Genomic DNA, 19,654 nt, shown 5'->3' on the forward strand with positions numbered 1-19,654 from the left:
GGCAAGTTGTATCCTTGTGAAACTTTCTAGTTTGTATTACTTTTTTAAAGCGTGAATAGCTACAGCAGAAAACGTACATAATGCAGGTTTAAAACAAAACTGATGATTTCTGACGAGTCGAAATGTCTACACCCCTAAAAAGTGTAACTTAAAAACTTTACAAAACTAAATGTTTTTCTGCTGGCAGAAAGGGTAACAGCGTCTGGATAGAAATATTGAAGAAGCTTCCCTCAGTTCCAACAGAAATGTCAACAGTGAGAAAAACAAACAACTTGATTAATGCTGGTCATTAAGGTACATCTGATACCAGCTGTCAACTTTCTAAATGTAACAGCTTTGTTTCCAGACACTGGCGAGAAAGGCAGTAAGTAACCACTCTGGCTAACGTTTATATATATATATATATATATATATATATATATATATATATATATATATATATATATATATATATATATATATATATGAATACATCTACACACAGCTGTCAACTTATTAATTCCTCATTGTGTTGCATTATGTAAGATCATCCAAAACCTCTGAATCTCCATTTAGAGGGAACAGAGCAGAAACACGATCGTAATGAGGGCCACTTTCATCGCAAACTCAGAACGGATTAACTGCGGTTTCAACACCAAGGCCGTTCTCACGATAGGGACATGAAAGTGAAGCTAGTGAAGGTGATAATGATGGTTTACTGAAAAGTAGCACTTCACATTAACTGCATTTAAGCATCGGTTCAAGAGTATAAAGACATAAAAAATACCTACAAAAACACTGCATATCAAATTTGGAAAATCAACGACTGTTCGTATAATATACTTTTTCTCCTTATTTATCCAAGTATAAAACACATGTCAAAGTGAGGATTATGACGAAGATGACGATGACGATGAAGACAACGATGACGACGAAGACGACAATGGCGACGAAGACGTCGATGAAGATAAAGACGACGATGATGATGAAGACGACAACGACGACGACAATGATGAAGACGACGATGACGACGACGACGAAGAGCGCACCAGCCCCCCCGTTAGCCCCGCCCACCTTGTGCAGGATGCTGGCGAAGGCGTTGGTGGCGTTGCACTTGAAGGTGAGCTGCTCCAGCCCGGGCTTCTGGAAGAGGACGCACGCCATGCCGCTCCACTCGCCCGCCCGAACCGGGTGCACCTCCAGGGCGATGTTGGGGGACGTCTGGGGGTGGGGGGGGGGGGGGGGACACAGAGTCACGCTCAGATCGCGGTTCGTTCTCTCTCTGATCGGTGTCGTTTTTATACTTTTTAATTTTATCTGAAGACTTCCTCGTTTCCTAATCGGGAATTGCGTTCTTCAACGAGATACATTGATCGAATAAAACACATTGATAAATTAATACATAATTAAATAGCACTGCGTGGGAATGAATGTCCACTCAACCTTACTTCGTTCAGCCATTTGTAGAGAACATTAACAGATTTAAACATGAATAAATACATGCGTAAAATAGCTCCGTGGGGTAATAAATATACAAAATCTTACTTCAATCAATCATTTGAATAAATACATTAAAAGAATAAATACATAAAAAACTATATGAATAAAAAGCACCGTGTCTGAATAAATGTCCACGAGGTTTAGTTAATTCAATTATTTGAAAATTGAATAAATTTTGTTTCCACCTACAAAACAAAGTGTAGGTGAATTACGGCATAAAAATAACTGTTTTTCCCTTTTCCTGTCCAGTGTGTGTGTTGTATATGGGATTGAGGGCGGAGCTTGGGGGGGCGTGTTAAGAGGGACTGACCAATGAGAAGGCCTGCGCGTTGACCACCAGGTTGGCTGCGATCCTCTGCAGGCAGGAGACCACCCGCGTGCAGGCGCGGGCGTCGCGCTGGGCCAACCACAGCACCCTGTCGTCTGCAAGCATCAGGTTACTGGCCATGCTCACCATCACCTCACCCAGCTGAGGGGGGGAGGGGGGGGGGAGGAGGGGAGGGAGAGGGAGGGAGGGAGAGAGGGGAGAGGAGGGGAGGGTGATAGGGAGAGGGAGTAGAGTGAGGGAGGGAGAGGAGGTGAGGAGGGGAGAGGAGAGGAGGGGATTGAGAAGAGTGAGGGAGGGAGGGGAGGGAGGGGAGAGAGGGGGAGAGGGAGAAGAGTGAGGGAGGGAGGGGGAGAGGAGGAGAGGAAGGAGGGGAGGAGGGGAGAGTGATAGGGAGAGGGAGAAGAGTGCGGGAGGGAGGGGAGAGAGGAGAGTGGATAGAAGGGAGGGAGAAGAGGGAGGGAGATGGAAGAGGGAGAAGGGAGGGGAAGAGGGAGGGAGGGAGGGGAGGAGGGAGTGGAGGAGGGAGGTATGAAGGGAGAGAGGGAGAAGGGGATGAGGGAGAAGAGAAAGAGGGAGAGGAGGGATGGAGGGAGAGGAGAGAGAGGAGGGATGGAGGGAGTGGAGAGAAATGGAGGGAGTAAGATGGAGAGAGAGGGAGAGAGAGGGAGGGAGGGAGGGAGGGAGGGAGGGAGGGAGGGAGGGAGGGAGGGGGGGAGATGGGTGGATAGGAGGGAGGGAGATAGAGAAAGGTTAAACAAAGGGTCTAGTATACACAGATGGAGATTACTTTATGGATCCTGGAGGAAATTAGTTTCAAGAGAAATATGATTTATGTATCAAATATGCATCTAACCAACAAAATGTGATAAATTATGCTATATGTAACTGAAGCAGAGAAAAGTAGGAGACACTAAAGTGTCTCAGCTTTACTGCAGGAGTATCGCACAGGTCACCTGGATATGATTACCAATTAAAACGGCCGGGTTCAACGTGACCGAGTTCAACTGACAGCACAGACTGCAGACTCCCGACCTGCTCCTTCACGACTTCATAAACCCCTACCCCTGCACTCTGAGTCACTCTGGATGAAAGTGTTCAACCACTCAACAGTAAACAGTACACAGTGAACCCCAACGCTGTGATACCTCCAGGCTAAGACCAAACCAAGTCTTATCTGTGTGTTCCGTTGTCACCATGAACCGATGCGTAATAACCGCAATTGTCGACGACACACGTCGATAAGGGGAGTCGATGTAGGGCGGGTATCCGCGGTAACAAGAACAGCCACCAACGGAGGGGAGAACGCCATTGGTGGGGACGGGCGGGGGACGGTAGGCAGAGCCCACATCAATCAGAGGGCCCCAGCCTTAAGCAGGGGGCCCGTTATTGACCAGTAATGAACATGTAGAGACCCCTAGGGACTGCAAGGGGAGACTATGCAGTTCTGTGGGTGTTTGTGTGAAGGCATGAATCCGTGTGTGTGTGTAGTTATGTGTGTTTGCATATGTGGGTAGGCATACGTGTTTGAGTGTGTGTGAAGGCCTGCGTGTGTGTGTGTGTGTGTATATGAAGGCCTGCGCGTGTGTGTGTATGAAGGCCTGCGCGCGCGCGCGCGTGCGTGCGTGCGTGCGTGCGTGCGTGCGTGTGTGTGTGTGAAGACAAACATGTGTGTGTGTAGGAATGTGTGTGTGTGTGTGGCGCGGCGAGCACTTGAAAGAAGCGATTTAAGTCCTCCTTCGCCTCGAATGTCAATATTTGAATGTAATCCCACTGTTACACACGGCTGAGTTTATACTATACGTTCAAATGAGTGCGTCAATCAAGACAGGAGGGAAGCAAACTACGCTCAAAGGACATACGGGTGGGAAGGTAACCCCACACTAGAGGACCCTCCCCCTGGTTTCACTGGAGGTTTCAGACCCAGCCAGGTGCACCCAACAACAAACGCAAGAGAAAAAATCCCAACACACTCAAAGTCATCTACTCGCCACCTGTGTCCCTCCCTCCCTCCCTCCCTCCCTCCCTCCCTCCCTCCCACCCCCATGTCCCCTCCTCCCCGTTCATATTAGATCGTATCTCTTCCACGCACACATTGTGATTCTTGACCAGGGTTTCTCTGGCCGGAACAAAGCGCCTTTGTCTCAGCGGATTGAGCAGGACCTAGGTCTCTCCACCGTGCGGATATTAAATCTCAACACCAACACAAAGATCCATTGTGGTCTGCGGAGACTCCACAAGGTACTCAAATCTCTGCCTCCTTTCTCTTCATCTCCTTCTTTTTTGTTGCTGTTGCCCCAATTAAACCAGGGAGCAAATTCACTGTGACTATCTCCACGTTATAAACTTGAACTAATCAAAGAGCGTTTGGCCTGTGTGTGTGTGTGTACGTGTTTGTGTGTGTTTGTGTGTGTACGTGTGTTAGAGTGTGTGATGCTCACGTCTTTGAACTTCTCGGCGAACTTGGAGAACTTCTCGAACATCTCGGCCACGAACACGATGTCCATCTTGTCGGAGAAGTTGGCGGCGTTCTGCGTGTAGACGAGCAGCCGGCGAGCTCGCTGCATCACGTTGGTCTCGTTCAGCGGCATCTAGCGTGGGAAAATAAAAAATGTAGAAATAATAAAAGAGAAGGCTGATGCCAAGGCGTAACACGTCATTCAATGAATGGCAACAGACTTTTTGGAGTTGTGACAAGTTGGCGCAAAATTTCGGGTATGAGAGGGAGAAAGAGAGAGTTGAATTTACAACTTGCTCTCGCTTCAGAGGCGTTTTCTCACAAAAAACGATAGATCTCTCGACTACACACACACACACAGTACACACACAGTACACCAGCTGTACTACAGTACGCCAGCTATACTACACACACTACAGTACCCCGGCTATAATGCACACACATATACTACATCCACCAGCTGTACCACACACAGAAACACACACACAAGCTGTACTCGGCTGGTACCTGGCTCACACACACACACACACACACACACACACACACACACACACACACACACACACACACACACACACACACACACACCTGTACTCGGCTGGTACCTGGCTCACACACACACCAGTACCCCAGCGGGCAGCCTGACCTGGTTGATGACGTTGAGGAAGCGCGTGATGTCCTTGTGGTACTGGCAGAGGGAGTAGTCCTCGTCGGCCCAGACCCCCGCGCGGTCGCAGCGCCGCCACGCCCGCTGCGCCTCCCCGGGGCCCGCGTCCCCCGCCGACAGCGTCTTGGCGCAGGGCAGGTACGCCGTGATGCCCGCCAGCGTGCGGGGCCACCTGGAGGCCAAAGCTAAGCGTTACCTTGACGGTGGGATTCTTTTTATCTTTGTATAAAAAAAAATTTTAAAAAGAAAAAATGAGAGAGAAAAAGATTCAATCCAGAAAGTATCATAGATTTGTGAGGGCAAAGCATCAACTAATTCCGTATGTGTGCGTGTCTTTTATAACATTTTAAATGTACTGCAAACCATAAGAGATACTTTTTTTGTGGATGTGTACATCTATCCACAAAGGGTTGGGGGTGCTGGTTAAGAAAACCCCCGAATTATACAGACTTGTCTATAGAGTCTTGTCTGATACATGTATATATGGGTGCATGTGTTTTGGTGACGGTTAGTGCGTGGATAAATCCAGCCACTAGGGGGAGCCAAAGCGCTGGGCAACAAACCCACTGAATCGAAACATCCTACCTAAACCTTTTCATGATAAGACGCCACTGCATCCTTTTGAGGTTATAAAATAATGCAACAGCAACCTGGCAACAACAATCGCATCCCAACATTTACACACACACAAAAAAGCAGCATAAAATCAGAAAACCCCGATAGGTAACTCAAGTTTGAAGTGCAGTTTGTATCTCCGGCACCATGGTGCATGTTTGTTTGGGTTAGCTGGTTAGCAACTAATTCAACAATGTGGGAATTATGTGTGTGTGTGAACCTGTGGATTTGTGTGTGTGTGCGTGTGCGTGTGCGTGTGTGTGTGTGTGTGTGTGTGTGTGCCTGTGTGTGTGTTTGCGTGTGGACCGACCTGTACTCCCCCTTGTTGTTATCCTGGCGTTCGGGGCTGCAGTACTTGGCGGAGCTCTCCAGCACCACGATGTGCACCGTGCGGTTGGTGTTGCCCCGGCTCGTGCGCACGCGGCACTCCCAGTTGCCCGTGGAGCCCGGCTGGATGTTGGAGATGGTCAGGGCGCTGGAGGGGCCAAACGGGGGCGCAGGGGATCCATACAGAGCTTTTGATTAGCGGTCGGCTTTGATATCGATTCGTCGGCTGTTCGCGAGTCTTGTTCAAAGAGGCCTGTGGACAGCGGGGATCGAACCCGGTGCCTTTCGGCATGGAATCAAACACACTAACCACTTCTACGATATTCTCCCCCCCCCCCCCCCCCCACACACACACACACACACACTATGATGAATCAATGAGAGAATCATGAGTTGCGGGCAGCAGCTCTTGGTTTAATCAGGTATGGTGGGAATTGAGCGAGGAAGATGGATTTAAATGGATTTAGAGTCAAGTCGGGGCAGGTTGTGTTGACTCGAATTAAGTGAATTAAGCTCTGTGTAAGAGCCTCCCAGAGAGTCAACTGACTCCACGCGCTCTCAGACAACTAATTCAACGCGCGTGTGTGTGTGTGTGTGTGTGTTTGCACGCGTGCGTGTGTACTTGTATGCAAATGTGTGTCTGCGAGTATACTGTATGTATGTGTGGGCCTTTGTGTGTGCATGCGTGTGAGCATATTTCTGTGTGTGTGTGTGTGTGAGCATATGTGTGAGTTTGTGAGTATATGCGTGTGCGTGCGTATATACAGCATGTCACCTTGCGTGTGTGTGCGTATATGTGCATGTGCATATATGTGTGTCTGTGCTTGTGTGCGTGTGCAGGTGCGTGCACGTGTGTATATCCTGTGCCATGCGCGTGGGCACGTTCATGCATGCATGCATGCATGCATGCATGCATGCATATGCGTGCGTCCGTCTGGGCCCTTGGTCGCCCGTTCGCCGCGCGTCCGTACCTGGCGATGAGCGAGCAGTTCTGCACCATGCTCTTCTCGATGGCGATGCCCTGCGCGGCGTCGGGCTCCACGGCGCGGCCGTCCTGGTACCACAGCACCTGCATGTCCTGGGCCACGAAGGAGGCCTGGCACTGGAACGGCAGGCTGTCCCCCTGGAACACCACCTGCCGCTGGGACGGGGTGAGCAGGAAGGAGGGCAGCTCCAGGGGCGCGTCTGGAGGGGGGGGGGGGGGGGGGGGGGGCACAACACCAGTCAAGGGGAGGAAACGGGCTGAGGTTTGAACGCTGGTTTGAAAAGGGTTCGTGTCTGAATGAAAGATTCGAGTTGGTCTCAAAGTGGTTCAAATGTTTCTAGAAGTCAAAGTGAGAAATGTATTTATTGTAAGTTGATTTGGATCGAAGCGTCTGTTAGACTCATAGACACCTCCCGACCACTTATTGTATGTTGTACGTCCTGACACTAGTACTTAGTTGTGTAGCATCTTATCCTAGCTAGCTTTGTTGTATACAGGGAATGAGTTAACCTAACAATTGTTACTGCTTGTTTCTATGAAAATACTTACTGTACCGACAGCGATATATTGTTTATCTTTCTTCTGACAAATGTACTTATTGTAAGTCGCTGTGGATAAAAGTGTCTGCTTGATGCCCTAAAGGTTAAGGTAAATGTAAAGTGCTTGGGTTGTTTCCCATTACATGCTGTGGTTTTGAATTGAGTCTAGACATCACATGTCAGGACTCAAACCTGAAACGTATGCGTTGGATGCAGGTCAAACATTCAGCGATAAAGTCTCACGGAGCCAGACCGATGTTAATCACGTTCGCCGCGCCTGAATTCACAAATCACAAACACTTCCTGTCCTTTACTCGCAGTCTGGCCTCGGACCAGGACAAAAAGAGCTAGCCAAACAGTCCGCGTAGCGTAGCGTAGCGTAGCATGGTGCTACCTGAGACCCCACCTTGCAGTGCAGAGTATTACATAACCAGCCCACCGGGAGAGACAGGGAGAAGCTGATAAGATAAGAGCACAAACAAACCCAGCGCCACGGCCTACACCCCTCCAGTGTCATTGCACAAGCAGAGCGCTCACACACAAAGCCTTTTTCCACTTAGAAGAGGCTGTTTCACAATGTTGGCACAGGCTGTGTCTGTAGATTATTCATGGATACTTCATCGTTTTCACCCAGTTTTCAGCTTGAGTTAAATCTTTTCTAAAGAGCGCTGTGATCAATTAAAATCAATTCCCCAAGTCAATTATTAACTTTAGACTATTATAAAGGTCCATAACTACCCCGGACTGAACTTCCAAACCAATATGCTTCACAATGGGCGGTCGCCATGGCCTTGAAACCACCGACTGAGATTACTAAGAATCCCAAAGCCACTAATTCCTCTCGTTGGCTCGCATTGCTTCACGCTCCATCATGTAGCAAAGCAAAAGGAAAGAGTGTCAAGCATTGTGGCTCGAGCTCACTTTAATTGCCGAGATTTCTTTGTTTGTGTGTCTCCGATTATCTTCAACAAAGCATTGTGTGCTATTATTGACGTTGTTGCTAAAATAGTGGCCTCTAGTTCACTTAAAAGTGTCAAATGCTTTGTTTTCCTCAGGCTAACCAGATTTTGAACGCTGTACTGTGCTCCGAACTTGGGTACGGTTGTTATTTGGGCGTCGAAGCCCCTTGCCCTTCTAAAAGCCCTGGAAGTCAAAATGTGGGTCCTTTCCGTTCGATGGACTGGGATTTTACTTATTACTTATTACTGTGTGTGTTTGTGTTTCTGTGTGTGTGCGTGCGTGCGTGCGTGCGGGTAAGGTGGACGTCCTACCGCAGGTCAGGGACTCGGGCTGGACGTCGGTGGCGAGCTGGCCCTTGAGGGAACGCGGGTACGAGCAGCGCGTGTCCTTAACGGTCACACTGTGCTCCGTCACCCAGCGCTGCAGCCAGCGCAGGCTGCAGTCGCACAGCAGGTAGGGCGTGCTGAACTCCCTGTTGCACGAGACACACACACACACATATCTCATATTAGTGTCCCACAGCAGGTAGGGCGTGCTGAAATCCCTGGGAGACACACACATATCAGATTAGAGTCATACCCTGCACACAGTAACACTAGAGAAGACTAGGGAGATTGACACACACACACACACACAGTGACATGTGCATGGAAGCACACAGACACACACATGGGCACACACACACACACACACACACACACGCGCGCACACAAAAACATACACACACTGAAATGTGCAGGGAACCACGCGCACATACACACACACACATGCATATAGAAAGACACACACACAAACACACGCACACAGAAAGAAACCCACACACACACACACAAGGACACAGTGACATGTGCATGGAAGTAAGGCATACACACAAAAACACACATATGGACAGACACACAAACAGACACAGTTGAGTAAGTACAATCGCGTGTTGATGCGGTTTACAAATGGGACATTTGTTTGCCCGTACACTGATTTATAGCACTTTAAGTTGCTACGTTACATTTTTGTGCGACAGGTGCTCGACAAATCAATGTTATTATAATTACAAATGACAGCATGCAAGGCTTAGGGCGGTGTGTGTGTGTGTGTGTGTGTGTGTGTGTGTGTGTGTGTGTGTGTGTGTGTGTGTGTGTGTGTGTGTGTGTGTGTGTGTGTGTGTGTGTGTGTGTGTGTGTGTGTGTGTGTGCGTGTGTGCTCATGTCTCACAGGGTTTTCAGAGACACCAGGCTGTCGAAGGTTCCCTGAGCGACAGAGGAGAAGATGTTTCCAGAAAGGTTCCTTGAAAGGAAAGAAGGAAAAAAACAAATTAAGATTTATAATATTATTTCTCATGTTGAGAGAAAGCGGCAGATATATTCAATACACCACTGTGTTCGGCCTTCAAATCTGAAACACAACGGGCGAGGTGGGGGTGGTCAAAACAAGTATATTTTAGGAACAAAGCTAAACATTTCCATTCAAAGGGGGGTTTCTTTAGGCTAAGGCCACTCACAGTCGGACCAGGCTCGTCAGGCCCTTGAAGATGTCCACGTTCAGACAGCCGATGCGGTTGTTGGACAGGTCCCTGGAAAGGACAAAAAGAGCAAGAAACGGTTACGTTAGTCCGGTAATTTACATTCAGGGCATTTAGCAGACACGTCATCCTGAGTGACTTACATAAGTACATTGGTAAGAAGAATGAAAACCAACACTATATCGCATTTGGTACATGAAGGATCTTCATAGAACCAAGTGCCATGCAATAACATTTATAAGTTAACCCAGTCCCCGAGGATAGTGAGGATAAGATGCTACACGATGCTAAGTACTAACCTTAAGTGCCCGGACGCACAAACATACAATAAGTGCGTACATTAAGTGCCAGGATGTACAACAACCAATAAGTGCGTAAGACGGGTGTTTTCAGGGGAGTAAGGGGAGGGTTGGGGGGTAAGGAGCGATGCTTTGCAGGGTCGAGGTGAACCCTGAACAAGCGAGCGCTGAGTCTCTTGTGGGAGCTGTTAAGCTACTCTTCGGTCGTGACGTCGGCAGGGAGCTCGTTCCACCACTGCAGTGCCACAACAGAGACGAGTTGTGACTCTCAGCAACGGCGGAGCCAGGCGTCCAGCTGGGGTAGTTGAGCGGAGCGCATCCGAGCACGGGTGTGCGGTCTGACTAACACTTGCCGGTAGGCAGGGGCAGCTCTATTGACCGCCTTGTAGGCGCGTACCATCATCTCGAATCTGATGAGCTCCTAAAGGGAGCCGGCGGAGCTCACGGGGAGAAGGGGTCACTTGGTAACACACACGGACATCTAGAACCTTCTGATGAAGCGACGGCGTCACGCCTGCTCGGAGCTGTGAGAGGATCAACAGAGGTGATCCGCGTTTCAAGTGAATGACTCAAAAAGAGGTGGATTTCGTCACTGGTTTAATTCAGGTGACGCAAGATGAGACCTGGGCGCGGCTGTCCGACGCCGGGCCCCGTCGCCTTGACGACGAGAGGTTTTGGCAACCAGGTCTTTAGAAATGCTGCTTTGTCAGATCTACACCTTTATGTTTTAGGGAGATTTCGGGCTTTGAGCGAATGCCCCCCGGGGAGAGAGAGCGAGAGGGGGGGGGGGTGGCGAGCGAGAGGTGAACCGAGGAACGCCTCGCATCAAAGAAGACAAGAGTTACACTCGGCGCGGGTGATTAATGGCGGCTGATTAATGTCAAACACGCCAAGAGGTGTGCGTGTGTTTGATCCCCGGCTGGATGAGACGTCTCTCTCTCTCTCTCTCTCTCTCTCTCTCTCTCTCTCTCTCTCCTCTCTCTCTCCTCTCTCTATCTCTCGCTCTCTCTCTCTCTCTCTCTCTCTCTCTCTCCTCTCTCTCTCCCCTCTCTCCCCCCTCTCTCCCCCCCCCTCTCCCCCCCCCCCCCTCTCTCTCTCTCTCTCTCTCTCTCCCCCCCTCCCTCTCTCCCTCTCTGAGAAAGACAGTTATAGGACACACGCACAGACACACATGATCCCAGCGACCTAACATGGAAAAAAAAAGAGATAATTCCTGTCTCTTTGAATTATGCTCAGGGGTGCAGACATGGGAGTGGGCTGGTGTGTGTGTGTGTGTGTGTGTGTGTGTGTGTGTGTGTGTGTGTGTGTGTGTGTGTGTGTGTGTGTGTGTGTGTGTGTGTGTGTGTGTGTGTGTGTGTGTGTGTGTGTGTGTTGGGGTCCTGCCGTAACTCAGTGGCGGTTTGGGGTCCACTTTGGTAAACATTGAGCTAATAGAACACACTGCCCGCCCCCCCCCTTGAAAGAAATGTCATGCTTCTTTCAAACAAAACGTCTGGCCTGAATAAATCAAATCGGAGAAAACTCATTCACCGTCTGAACACAAGGCATTGTGGGTAACAGTCAGATCAACCTCAAAATGTTCTACCCTTTGATGATTTGGTCATGTGACTCCTTTAGAGTGGTTGCGTGCTATCCCAAACAAAGGAAGGAACAAAAACCTAATCCTTTCTGAGGAGGTCAAAAGAGGCAAAGTTCGAAAACGCACAAGGGTATTAATGTAACATCAGAGCAGCAGCTAGTTCGATCCCCAGCTCCTCCTAGCTGAGTGTCGATGTGTCCCTGAGCAAGACACCTCACCCTGAGGGCTGGCTGTCGCCTTGCATGGTTGACTCTGCCGTCGGTGTGTCAATGTGTATATTAACCGATGTACGTCGCTTTGGGTAAAAGCGTCTGCTAAATGCCCTAATTGTAATTGTAATTGTGTAAGGCAACAGTATTACCGTTGGTGCAAACCAGCACCTTGAAAGGTGGTGGTTGGGAAAATTCTGGGAAAGGTTTATAAACTTAGCACCACTGCGTTCAATGATTTGCTTTAATAATCTTGGTAAATTGCAAATATATATCTGCGTTATTTCTCTTCAAAGCCCTACTGTGAGTTAGGTCCTACTCTGTTTAGGCCCTACCGAGGGTTAGCCCTACTGTGAGTTGGTCCTACTCTGTTTAGGCCCTACCGAGGGTTAGCCCTACTGTGAGTTAGGTCCTACTCTGTTTAGGCCCTACCGAGGGTTAGCCCTACTGTGAGTTAGGTCCTACTCTGTTTAGGCCCTACCGAGGGTTAGCCCTACTGTGAGTTAGGTCCTACTCTGTTTAGGCCCTACCGAGGGTTAGCCCTACTGTGAGTTGGTCCTACTCTGTTTAGGCCCTACCGAGGGTTAGCCCTACTGTGAGTTAGGTCCTACTCTGTTTAGGCCCTACCGTGGGGTAGCCCTACTGTGTGTCCCCACCTCAGTGTGAATCAGCTTGGTGTTAGAGTAGTTCTGTAGTGTGCTTACCGTCTATAAGCGACCGTGGTCTGTCTGCCGCTAGCTGAGCCTTAAGGCTCAGTTATGGTTGTACGTCGACTCAACGCAAGGCGGTTTACGGACCCCTTACGTCCTTGTGGACCCTCCTTGCGTGCACCACAAGGGCCTGACGTGAGCCTCCCAAAAATGTTAACCTTGCGTCGAGGAGATGCAGCAACAGGGGCTGTGATTGGTCCTCTGACTAAAACCCGAAGCAGGACCAAATGAGGTTGGCGACTGCGTCGAAGCGACTGCGTGGGGCAGTGCGTCATGTCAACGTGGAACCATTGCTAAGCCTTTGCTCCGGATTAGAGTAGTACGTCCGAACTGCAGGCGATGCCAGCGTTGTGTCGCGTTTCCTGTCCATCGTTGTTAATGATCGGAGGAAGGCCTTTAAAAATAGCCACGTGTGATTAGGCCATGTTGACAACTGTTGAGCTGCTGCTGGTGGAATGCAGGCCATGCAAGTGTGTGTGTGTGTGTGTGTGTGTGTGTGTGTGTGTGTGTGTGTGTGTGTGTGTGTGTGTGTCCCATTACACACAAAAGACCAGCATGTGTGTGAGTGAGGGTGCACACATTCGTTCATTCAAAAGTGTTTCCTTCAGCCGTGTGTGTGCGTGTGTGTGTGTGCGTGCGTGCGTGCGTGTGTGGGGCCGGACCGTGAGCCAACAGACAGCTCTGTGTCTCAGCTGCCAGGTCCTGTATAGCGGACCCGCCCGTGTCCACCCTCCCTCCCAGACAGACGCGACAGCCAGGCACCTCCTCGCAATCTCACGCCTGGTTCTTTTAGCCACGCTGCTAATAGCTCTCGGAGGAATGAGGTAGCATTTCCTGGCTAGCTGTGGAATTCATTTTAAACCAGATTTTGTAGAAGGGGGGGGGGGGGGGGGTGCTTCGCGCACACACACACACACACACACACACACACACACACACACACACCACACACACACACACCACACACACACACACACCACACACACACACACACACACACACACACACACACACACAAGTTGGGTCTCCTGCAACTTTCTCTCCTTAACTTTCCTTATCTGTCCTTCCCTCCTTCAAAACAAACTGGGCAGAGGCCTGTGGCTAAGAACCAGCAGAAAGTGAAGATGTGTTTGGAAAATGTCTGAAAATCCGTTGCTACTGATTAGGAACCATTTGTCTGAGCAGAGGATGAAAATGAAATCGAAAGAATCACGTCAGATCTGTCTATCTGCATCAGAACCCTCTGGACAGACAGGCTGGAGTGAAGGAATCCATAAAGAACCAGAAGAGATAAGCTTCAAGATGAAGACAAGGCTGCAAAATAAACAACCACTTTCAAACTGGGTGAGTCCTTTCACGCCCTTTTCCTCTGCCAATTGACTCAATTACCCACAAGCCCTTGAAAGGCATAAACAAGTGGCGGGAACCGGGCCACCTCACCCAACACAGAGCAGCTGTGTGTGTGTGTGTGTGTGTGTGTGTGTGTGTGTGTGTGTGTGTGTGTGTTGTGTGTGTGTGTGTGTGTGTGTGTGTGTGGTGTGTGTGTGTGTGTGTGTGTTGTGTGGGTGTGTGTGTGTCCCTTCACACACACACACACACACACACACACACACACACACACTTCTGACATCATCTGGAGACCCTTGCAGCGCCGCTATGCTAGCCTGGCAGCTCTTGACAAACAACAAGCCTGCTTCTCCCCGGGAGCGGGAAACCCAGAGGAGGAGGGGAGAGGACTGCACGGGAAAAAAAAAAGAAAAGGTGATTCTGCGATTACCTCAGACAGGAGGGCAGTGTGTGTTAACCAGCGATACGGAACGCTGGTGAGGGGCCCGGGGCTGAAATTACGCTGAAGGGGGAAAATAAATCCTAAAAAGTGTAGTGCCTGTGAATCTCATGTGGGGCGTGAGAAATAAGAATATTAAAATAGGTAAGTGGGTATGTACACGGCTGTGAAAAATATAGTGTGTGTGTGTGTGTGTGTGTGTGTGGGTGTGTGTGTGTGTGTGTGTGTGTGTGTGTGTGTGTGTGTGTGTGGTGTGTGTGTGTGTGTGTGTGTGTGTGTGTGTGTGTGTGTGTGTGTGTGTGTTAGGGGGTTGGAAACTTGGAATTCTCTCTCCCTCACTCTCAGCAGCCAAACTGTGAGTTCATGTTGGCAATAGAGTCAGAGCAGTCACCCGGGGTGATTTCAGGGCTGGCAAGTCTCGTTATACACACACAGAACATGTGTGCGCGCGTGTGTCTGCGTTTGTGCGAGTTTTTGTGTGTGTTTAGAAGAAGGAACCCTGGGAAAAAGCTAGCGGCAGACAGACCACGGTCGCTTATAGACGGTAAGCACACTACAGAACTACTGTAACACCAAGCAGATTCACATGAGGTGGGACCACACACACACCCATCACACAACACACACACACACACACACACACATCACACACCACACACACCCACACACACACACACACACACACACACACACACACACACACACACACACAAAAGGCAGGGTCTAACCATATGAGAATAAACATTGGGAGCGTTGGTGTATACTTAAACCCAATCCTAATGTTTAGTGTCGATGCCAGGGTAATATACATGTATAAAATACAAAACAAATATTGGCTATCGCTCAGTAGCCATTATAATTATATCGCAATTCTTTGAATTCCCAACCATTAGGATCTTCTCAGCCCCAAGGATCCAGTAATCAGGACACACTGGTGTCAATGGGACAGGAATCCAACCCCAGTGTTTAACAGACGGAAACTGGGAACCGGAGATCCATGGGTACTTACAGTCTCTTCAGCGCCGGCAGGCCAAGGAAGGCTCCGGGCTCGATGCGACTGATCAAGTTATTCCGGAGGTCTCTGTCAAAGCAGAAGAACAAAATGACATGTTTAACTGATCGTATGACACGTTGGTACTGTCGCTTTAAGAGACTGAGGGGTAAATGATGGGAGAAAAAGAGAAATCGTAGTGTGATTATTTTGACAGACTGCAAAATGATGAACAATTAAAATCCTGAACATGTGATATCTGTGCAGCACTAAAGTTCTCAATTTGTCAAGGTTTTGTTACTGTACATACATCTACATTTTATCCTAATGAAAAGATTGCAGGTCCTGCCATTTGGTTTTTGGATATTGTACATTTTGTTAATATTTCAGAAACTAAAGCCTAACCTGTGTTACTGCAGGTGGTACATGGGATTGTATTCTCAAAATAGAAAAATGTACAATAAATAAAATAATCAAAAATAAATGATCAGTATAGAAATACAGTTTAGTAAATACAGTAGCATGGGATGTTATTATAGCGTCGCTGTCTGCATTCCATAATGTCAGCATTGTAATGTTTGCCATTTATATTTTCTGCTAATTTGTAACTTCTTGATAAACCCAATGGGGGCATCAGCAGTGTTGCTGACTTTGTCTTTCCCACTGGCCAGGGCCTTCTTACAGTAACATTTTGTTGAGTGACATTGTGGGGCGTTGGCACTCTCCGCTCCGCGACTGCATGTGTATTAATCAACCTTTTACAGTTTGCATATGAGGTGGTCCGTGAGAGGTCTCGATGACAATGTAGTGGTCCGGCTCAAGTCAAAGGCGGGAACCCCTGGCTCTGCTCACACTTCAACCCAAGTCCCAGGGGCCCACTGAGGGGCCGCCAGACACCTGTTTGAGAGCCACGCGAGGCACCCAAACACACACACACAACCAATCAGAATCAATCACCATCACAAGGCCAAGTGCATCGACAACCACAGCCCCAGGGCGTGTGACACACACACACACACACACACACACACACACACACACACACACACACACACACACACACAACACACACACACACACACACACACACACACACACACACCCACACACACACACACGGGAGGTTCAAAGGCTTGCGGAGACGGAATACCTGCAGCGTTCACCTGTGTTACCGCGGCAACCGTCCCTCTGTCATTAATTAGGGGCTGGGGGTATGCTAGCCGTACACCCAGACAAAGAGAGCTAGAGAGGAAAGCGGGATGGGGGGGGGGGGGGACAGGGGGGGGACGGGGGGGCATTGATGTCAAGGAGGAGCTGTCTGCCAAGCGGGTTTGGGAGGGCTGCTGGTGAGTGAGCAGGCCAGACCATGAATAGAGAAAGGAGAGGGTGTTTTTTCTCTTCCCTGCACTGCTTTAGCGTTTGATGTCCGCGCCGTGTGTGTTGAGAGACACGTCGAATGGCAGAGCGTGAGCTAAGGCACGGGGAATTCAGCCCGCTACACCCACTCACAAACTGTTGTGTATCCAATATAGCCAACCGTTTATCCTGCTATCCAAACATTTTATTTTTATGCAGACATCATTAGGGAACAGCAGGTGGGAGACCAGCTCATGGATGCCTGCAGTTGGACTTCAAACCATGGGGGTTGGACCAAGAACCACGCAGCTGGGAGTCAAACCACAACCAGACTATCTTAGGTCTGACGGAAACAGACTACACAGTTAGGAGAAAAGCAGTTCCTTCTAAATCGAGGAACGGTGCCATGTAATGTTGGTACAATCAGAGCCCAAACCAAGAGGAATTCATCCCATATAGTCAGTGACTCTTAATACAGAATGATGCTATGAACGAGGTATCAATGTAACAGTCCCGCGACATAACTCCTCGATGCCCGACTGAGGCCTGTGATCATAGCACTCGCGCTACAAACTGTTGACATTCTTCACATCTGTAGATAAACGCCGGCCGAGACGTCTGTGATTTAGGAGGAGCGCAGGGGAGATAAAACGGACCCATAAACAGGTTGTGACAAAGCTAAAGTTAGTTTTGTTACGTGATAATGTCGATATAGAAACATGGCCTGCTGGAGGGCTTAGAGTGAGTGTTGGGAGGAATAGGAGAACGCTCAGAGTGTATCTGGGATTAACCGACAAACAGTCTTCCCACCATTTTGTGTATTTACAATATAACCGACCAAAACACAAGACTATGTTACAGTTCTCCTTGACATATTTCAGTGATTATGTCTTGTAAGAGTAGGACTGTGTCACACTGGATTAATTATTTATTTTAATTATGATTATGTATGCATAATTAAGTCTCAACAGTTTGTACAGGTCATGTCTGTGATAAATATAATTTAGTCATGTTATCTTTGCATGAATGGAGAAGCCTATGATAAAGTGTACATTGCATCTTATATGAGACTAACGCTACAGCCATGATGAAACCTTCACATGCATCGTTCACAGCTGTATCACTTCCATGTTATGTAACACTTACATACGCATATGAGACATTAATGAAGTTGAACAAATAAGCACATTTTAGTAATTCTCACATGGGGGAAGGCTCGAAATCGACCACCTTTGGCCACAACAAACCATCTACTACCATGATTTCACCCCCGATATACACACAACACTATTGTTCGATGTACCGATACTGAGCCACGTGTTAATATGAGATCACAGTTCATGTAAGCTTAAAAGGCATGGGACGTGTTTAGCCGTTACCCAGAGCTGTGTATGCACATCGCCCATCAGAGCAAGCCGCCATGGAGCGGGGTGAGGAGGACGTGTCCGAGACAGGAAGAGGGTGTCTGCCCTTCCTCCGCTGAGGTACAAAGCAGGTTCTGCCTAATTTCACACCCAGGTGTGGATAGCCTTAATAGCCCCTTGTCGGGGAACACCCACTCTCCTCCCTCTCCAGACACACACACACACACACACACACACACACACACACACACACACACACACGCGCTACTGTTTACAACGGGGTCTTACATTTATAACTACAAAAGGGCAATCTAAAGGAGGGTCCGCCCTGATTTCTGTACCTACGGACGACAAGGTAAAGAATTGTAAACTAAGAGGGGGGAGTTTGGGTGTGTGCACGTTGGAGTACAAATGTCCCCCCCCCAAGTGTAGCGTGCTCAGAGCTGGTGAGCACACAAGAAAACAAGATGGAGGGTGAGTGAGAACATGAACAAGGGGGAGCCGGCGCCAAGCTAGGCAGTGTGTGCGTGTGTGTGTGTGTGGAGTCATCAACACCTCTGGCCTACACTAGGCTCATTACAATGACAAAGTAAGCTAGCGAGCGGGCGCGCTACACTCAAAAGGGGGGGGGGGGTGCGCGAGAGGGGGAGAGGTTGGGCATGACAGGGGGGGGAGAGAGGGCCACAGTTGTAGCTGCCTTTGGAGGCAAAAAAAAAAAAAAAAGCTGGCAGAATGGAGCCTTCAGCACAATCGACTTGCAGACTACACACGCAGGGAATTGCCTTCAAGGCTTCCCTGGTGTGGAGAGATCAAAGCTTTATCCCCCCCCTCCCTCCACCAGCACCACCTTCTTCTTCTTCTCCTCCTCATTCTTCCTCTTTTGATTGTGGATTGAGAACATGGCGCCGTGTTTACCCTTTGGTGGTGGAGCGTCTTTGAAAAGGCGAAGAGCAGTGTATGACCCAAATCAAATGCCCGCGAGGCCTGCCCCCCCCCTCCCCGTGTGCATATCAATAGAAATCTTGTTCATACGAGAGTTGTCCAGGGGCCGTGTGTGATGGTTGTGTAACGTGAACTCCCGGAAGAGCGATAACACAAGAAAAAAAAGCTAACATAACAACCTCAGAATGTAGCGAAGTGAACCCGCGCAGAAAAAAACCCCGTGCTGCTCGAGAAATATTCGAGGCAGAGCGCAGCGATGTGGAGGTTGAATACCTGGCTGCTAGAGCAGAGAGAGACAGAGAGAGACAGAGAGAGACAGAGACAGAGAGCGAGAGCGAGAGCGAGAGAGAGAGCGAGAGCGAGAGCGAGAGCGAGAGAGAGGCAGCGATGTGGCCGGGAGAAAGAAAGAGCGAACTTAAAGATAAACAACTTTAAATGCATGACCAAAAGGCTTAGCCCGTGCGTCTCGTATGTCTTCGTTTTCCTTCAATTCTGAGCGGGGGGGGGGGGGGGGGTGGGGGGGGGGGGGGGGGGGGGGGGGGGGGGG

At 49.2% G+C, this 19,654-nt stretch overlaps 1 protein-coding gene across 1 annotated transcript in view; it reads right to left on the reverse strand.

Moving 5' to 3' along the window:
* adgra3 (adhesion G protein-coupled receptor A3) overlaps positions 1 to 19,654 on the reverse strand; it is a gene marked incomplete at its 3' end in the record, with an annotated part of 28,550 nt that overhangs the window by 6,425 nt on the left and 2,471 nt on the right. The window contains 10 exon segments of the mRNA XM_056576151.1: positions 1,054 to 1,200; positions 1,790 to 1,948; positions 4,246 to 4,395; positions 4,909 to 5,101; positions 5,855 to 6,019; positions 6,843 to 7,056; positions 8,667 to 8,827; positions 9,565 to 9,636; positions 9,851 to 9,922; positions 15,464 to 15,663. Of these exon segments, the coding sequence (XP_056432126.1) occupies positions 1,054 to 1,200; positions 1,790 to 1,948; positions 4,246 to 4,395; positions 4,909 to 5,101; positions 5,855 to 6,019; positions 6,843 to 7,056; positions 8,667 to 8,827; positions 9,565 to 9,636; positions 9,851 to 9,922; positions 15,464 to 15,663 (1,533 nt within the window).

This window comes from Gadus chalcogrammus, chromosome 17, assembly GCF_026213295.1.
Source record: "Gadus chalcogrammus isolate NIFS_2021 chromosome 17, NIFS_Gcha_1.0, whole genome shotgun sequence".
NCBI classification, from domain to species: domain Eukaryota; kingdom Metazoa; phylum Chordata; class Actinopteri; order Gadiformes; family Gadidae; genus Gadus; species Gadus chalcogrammus.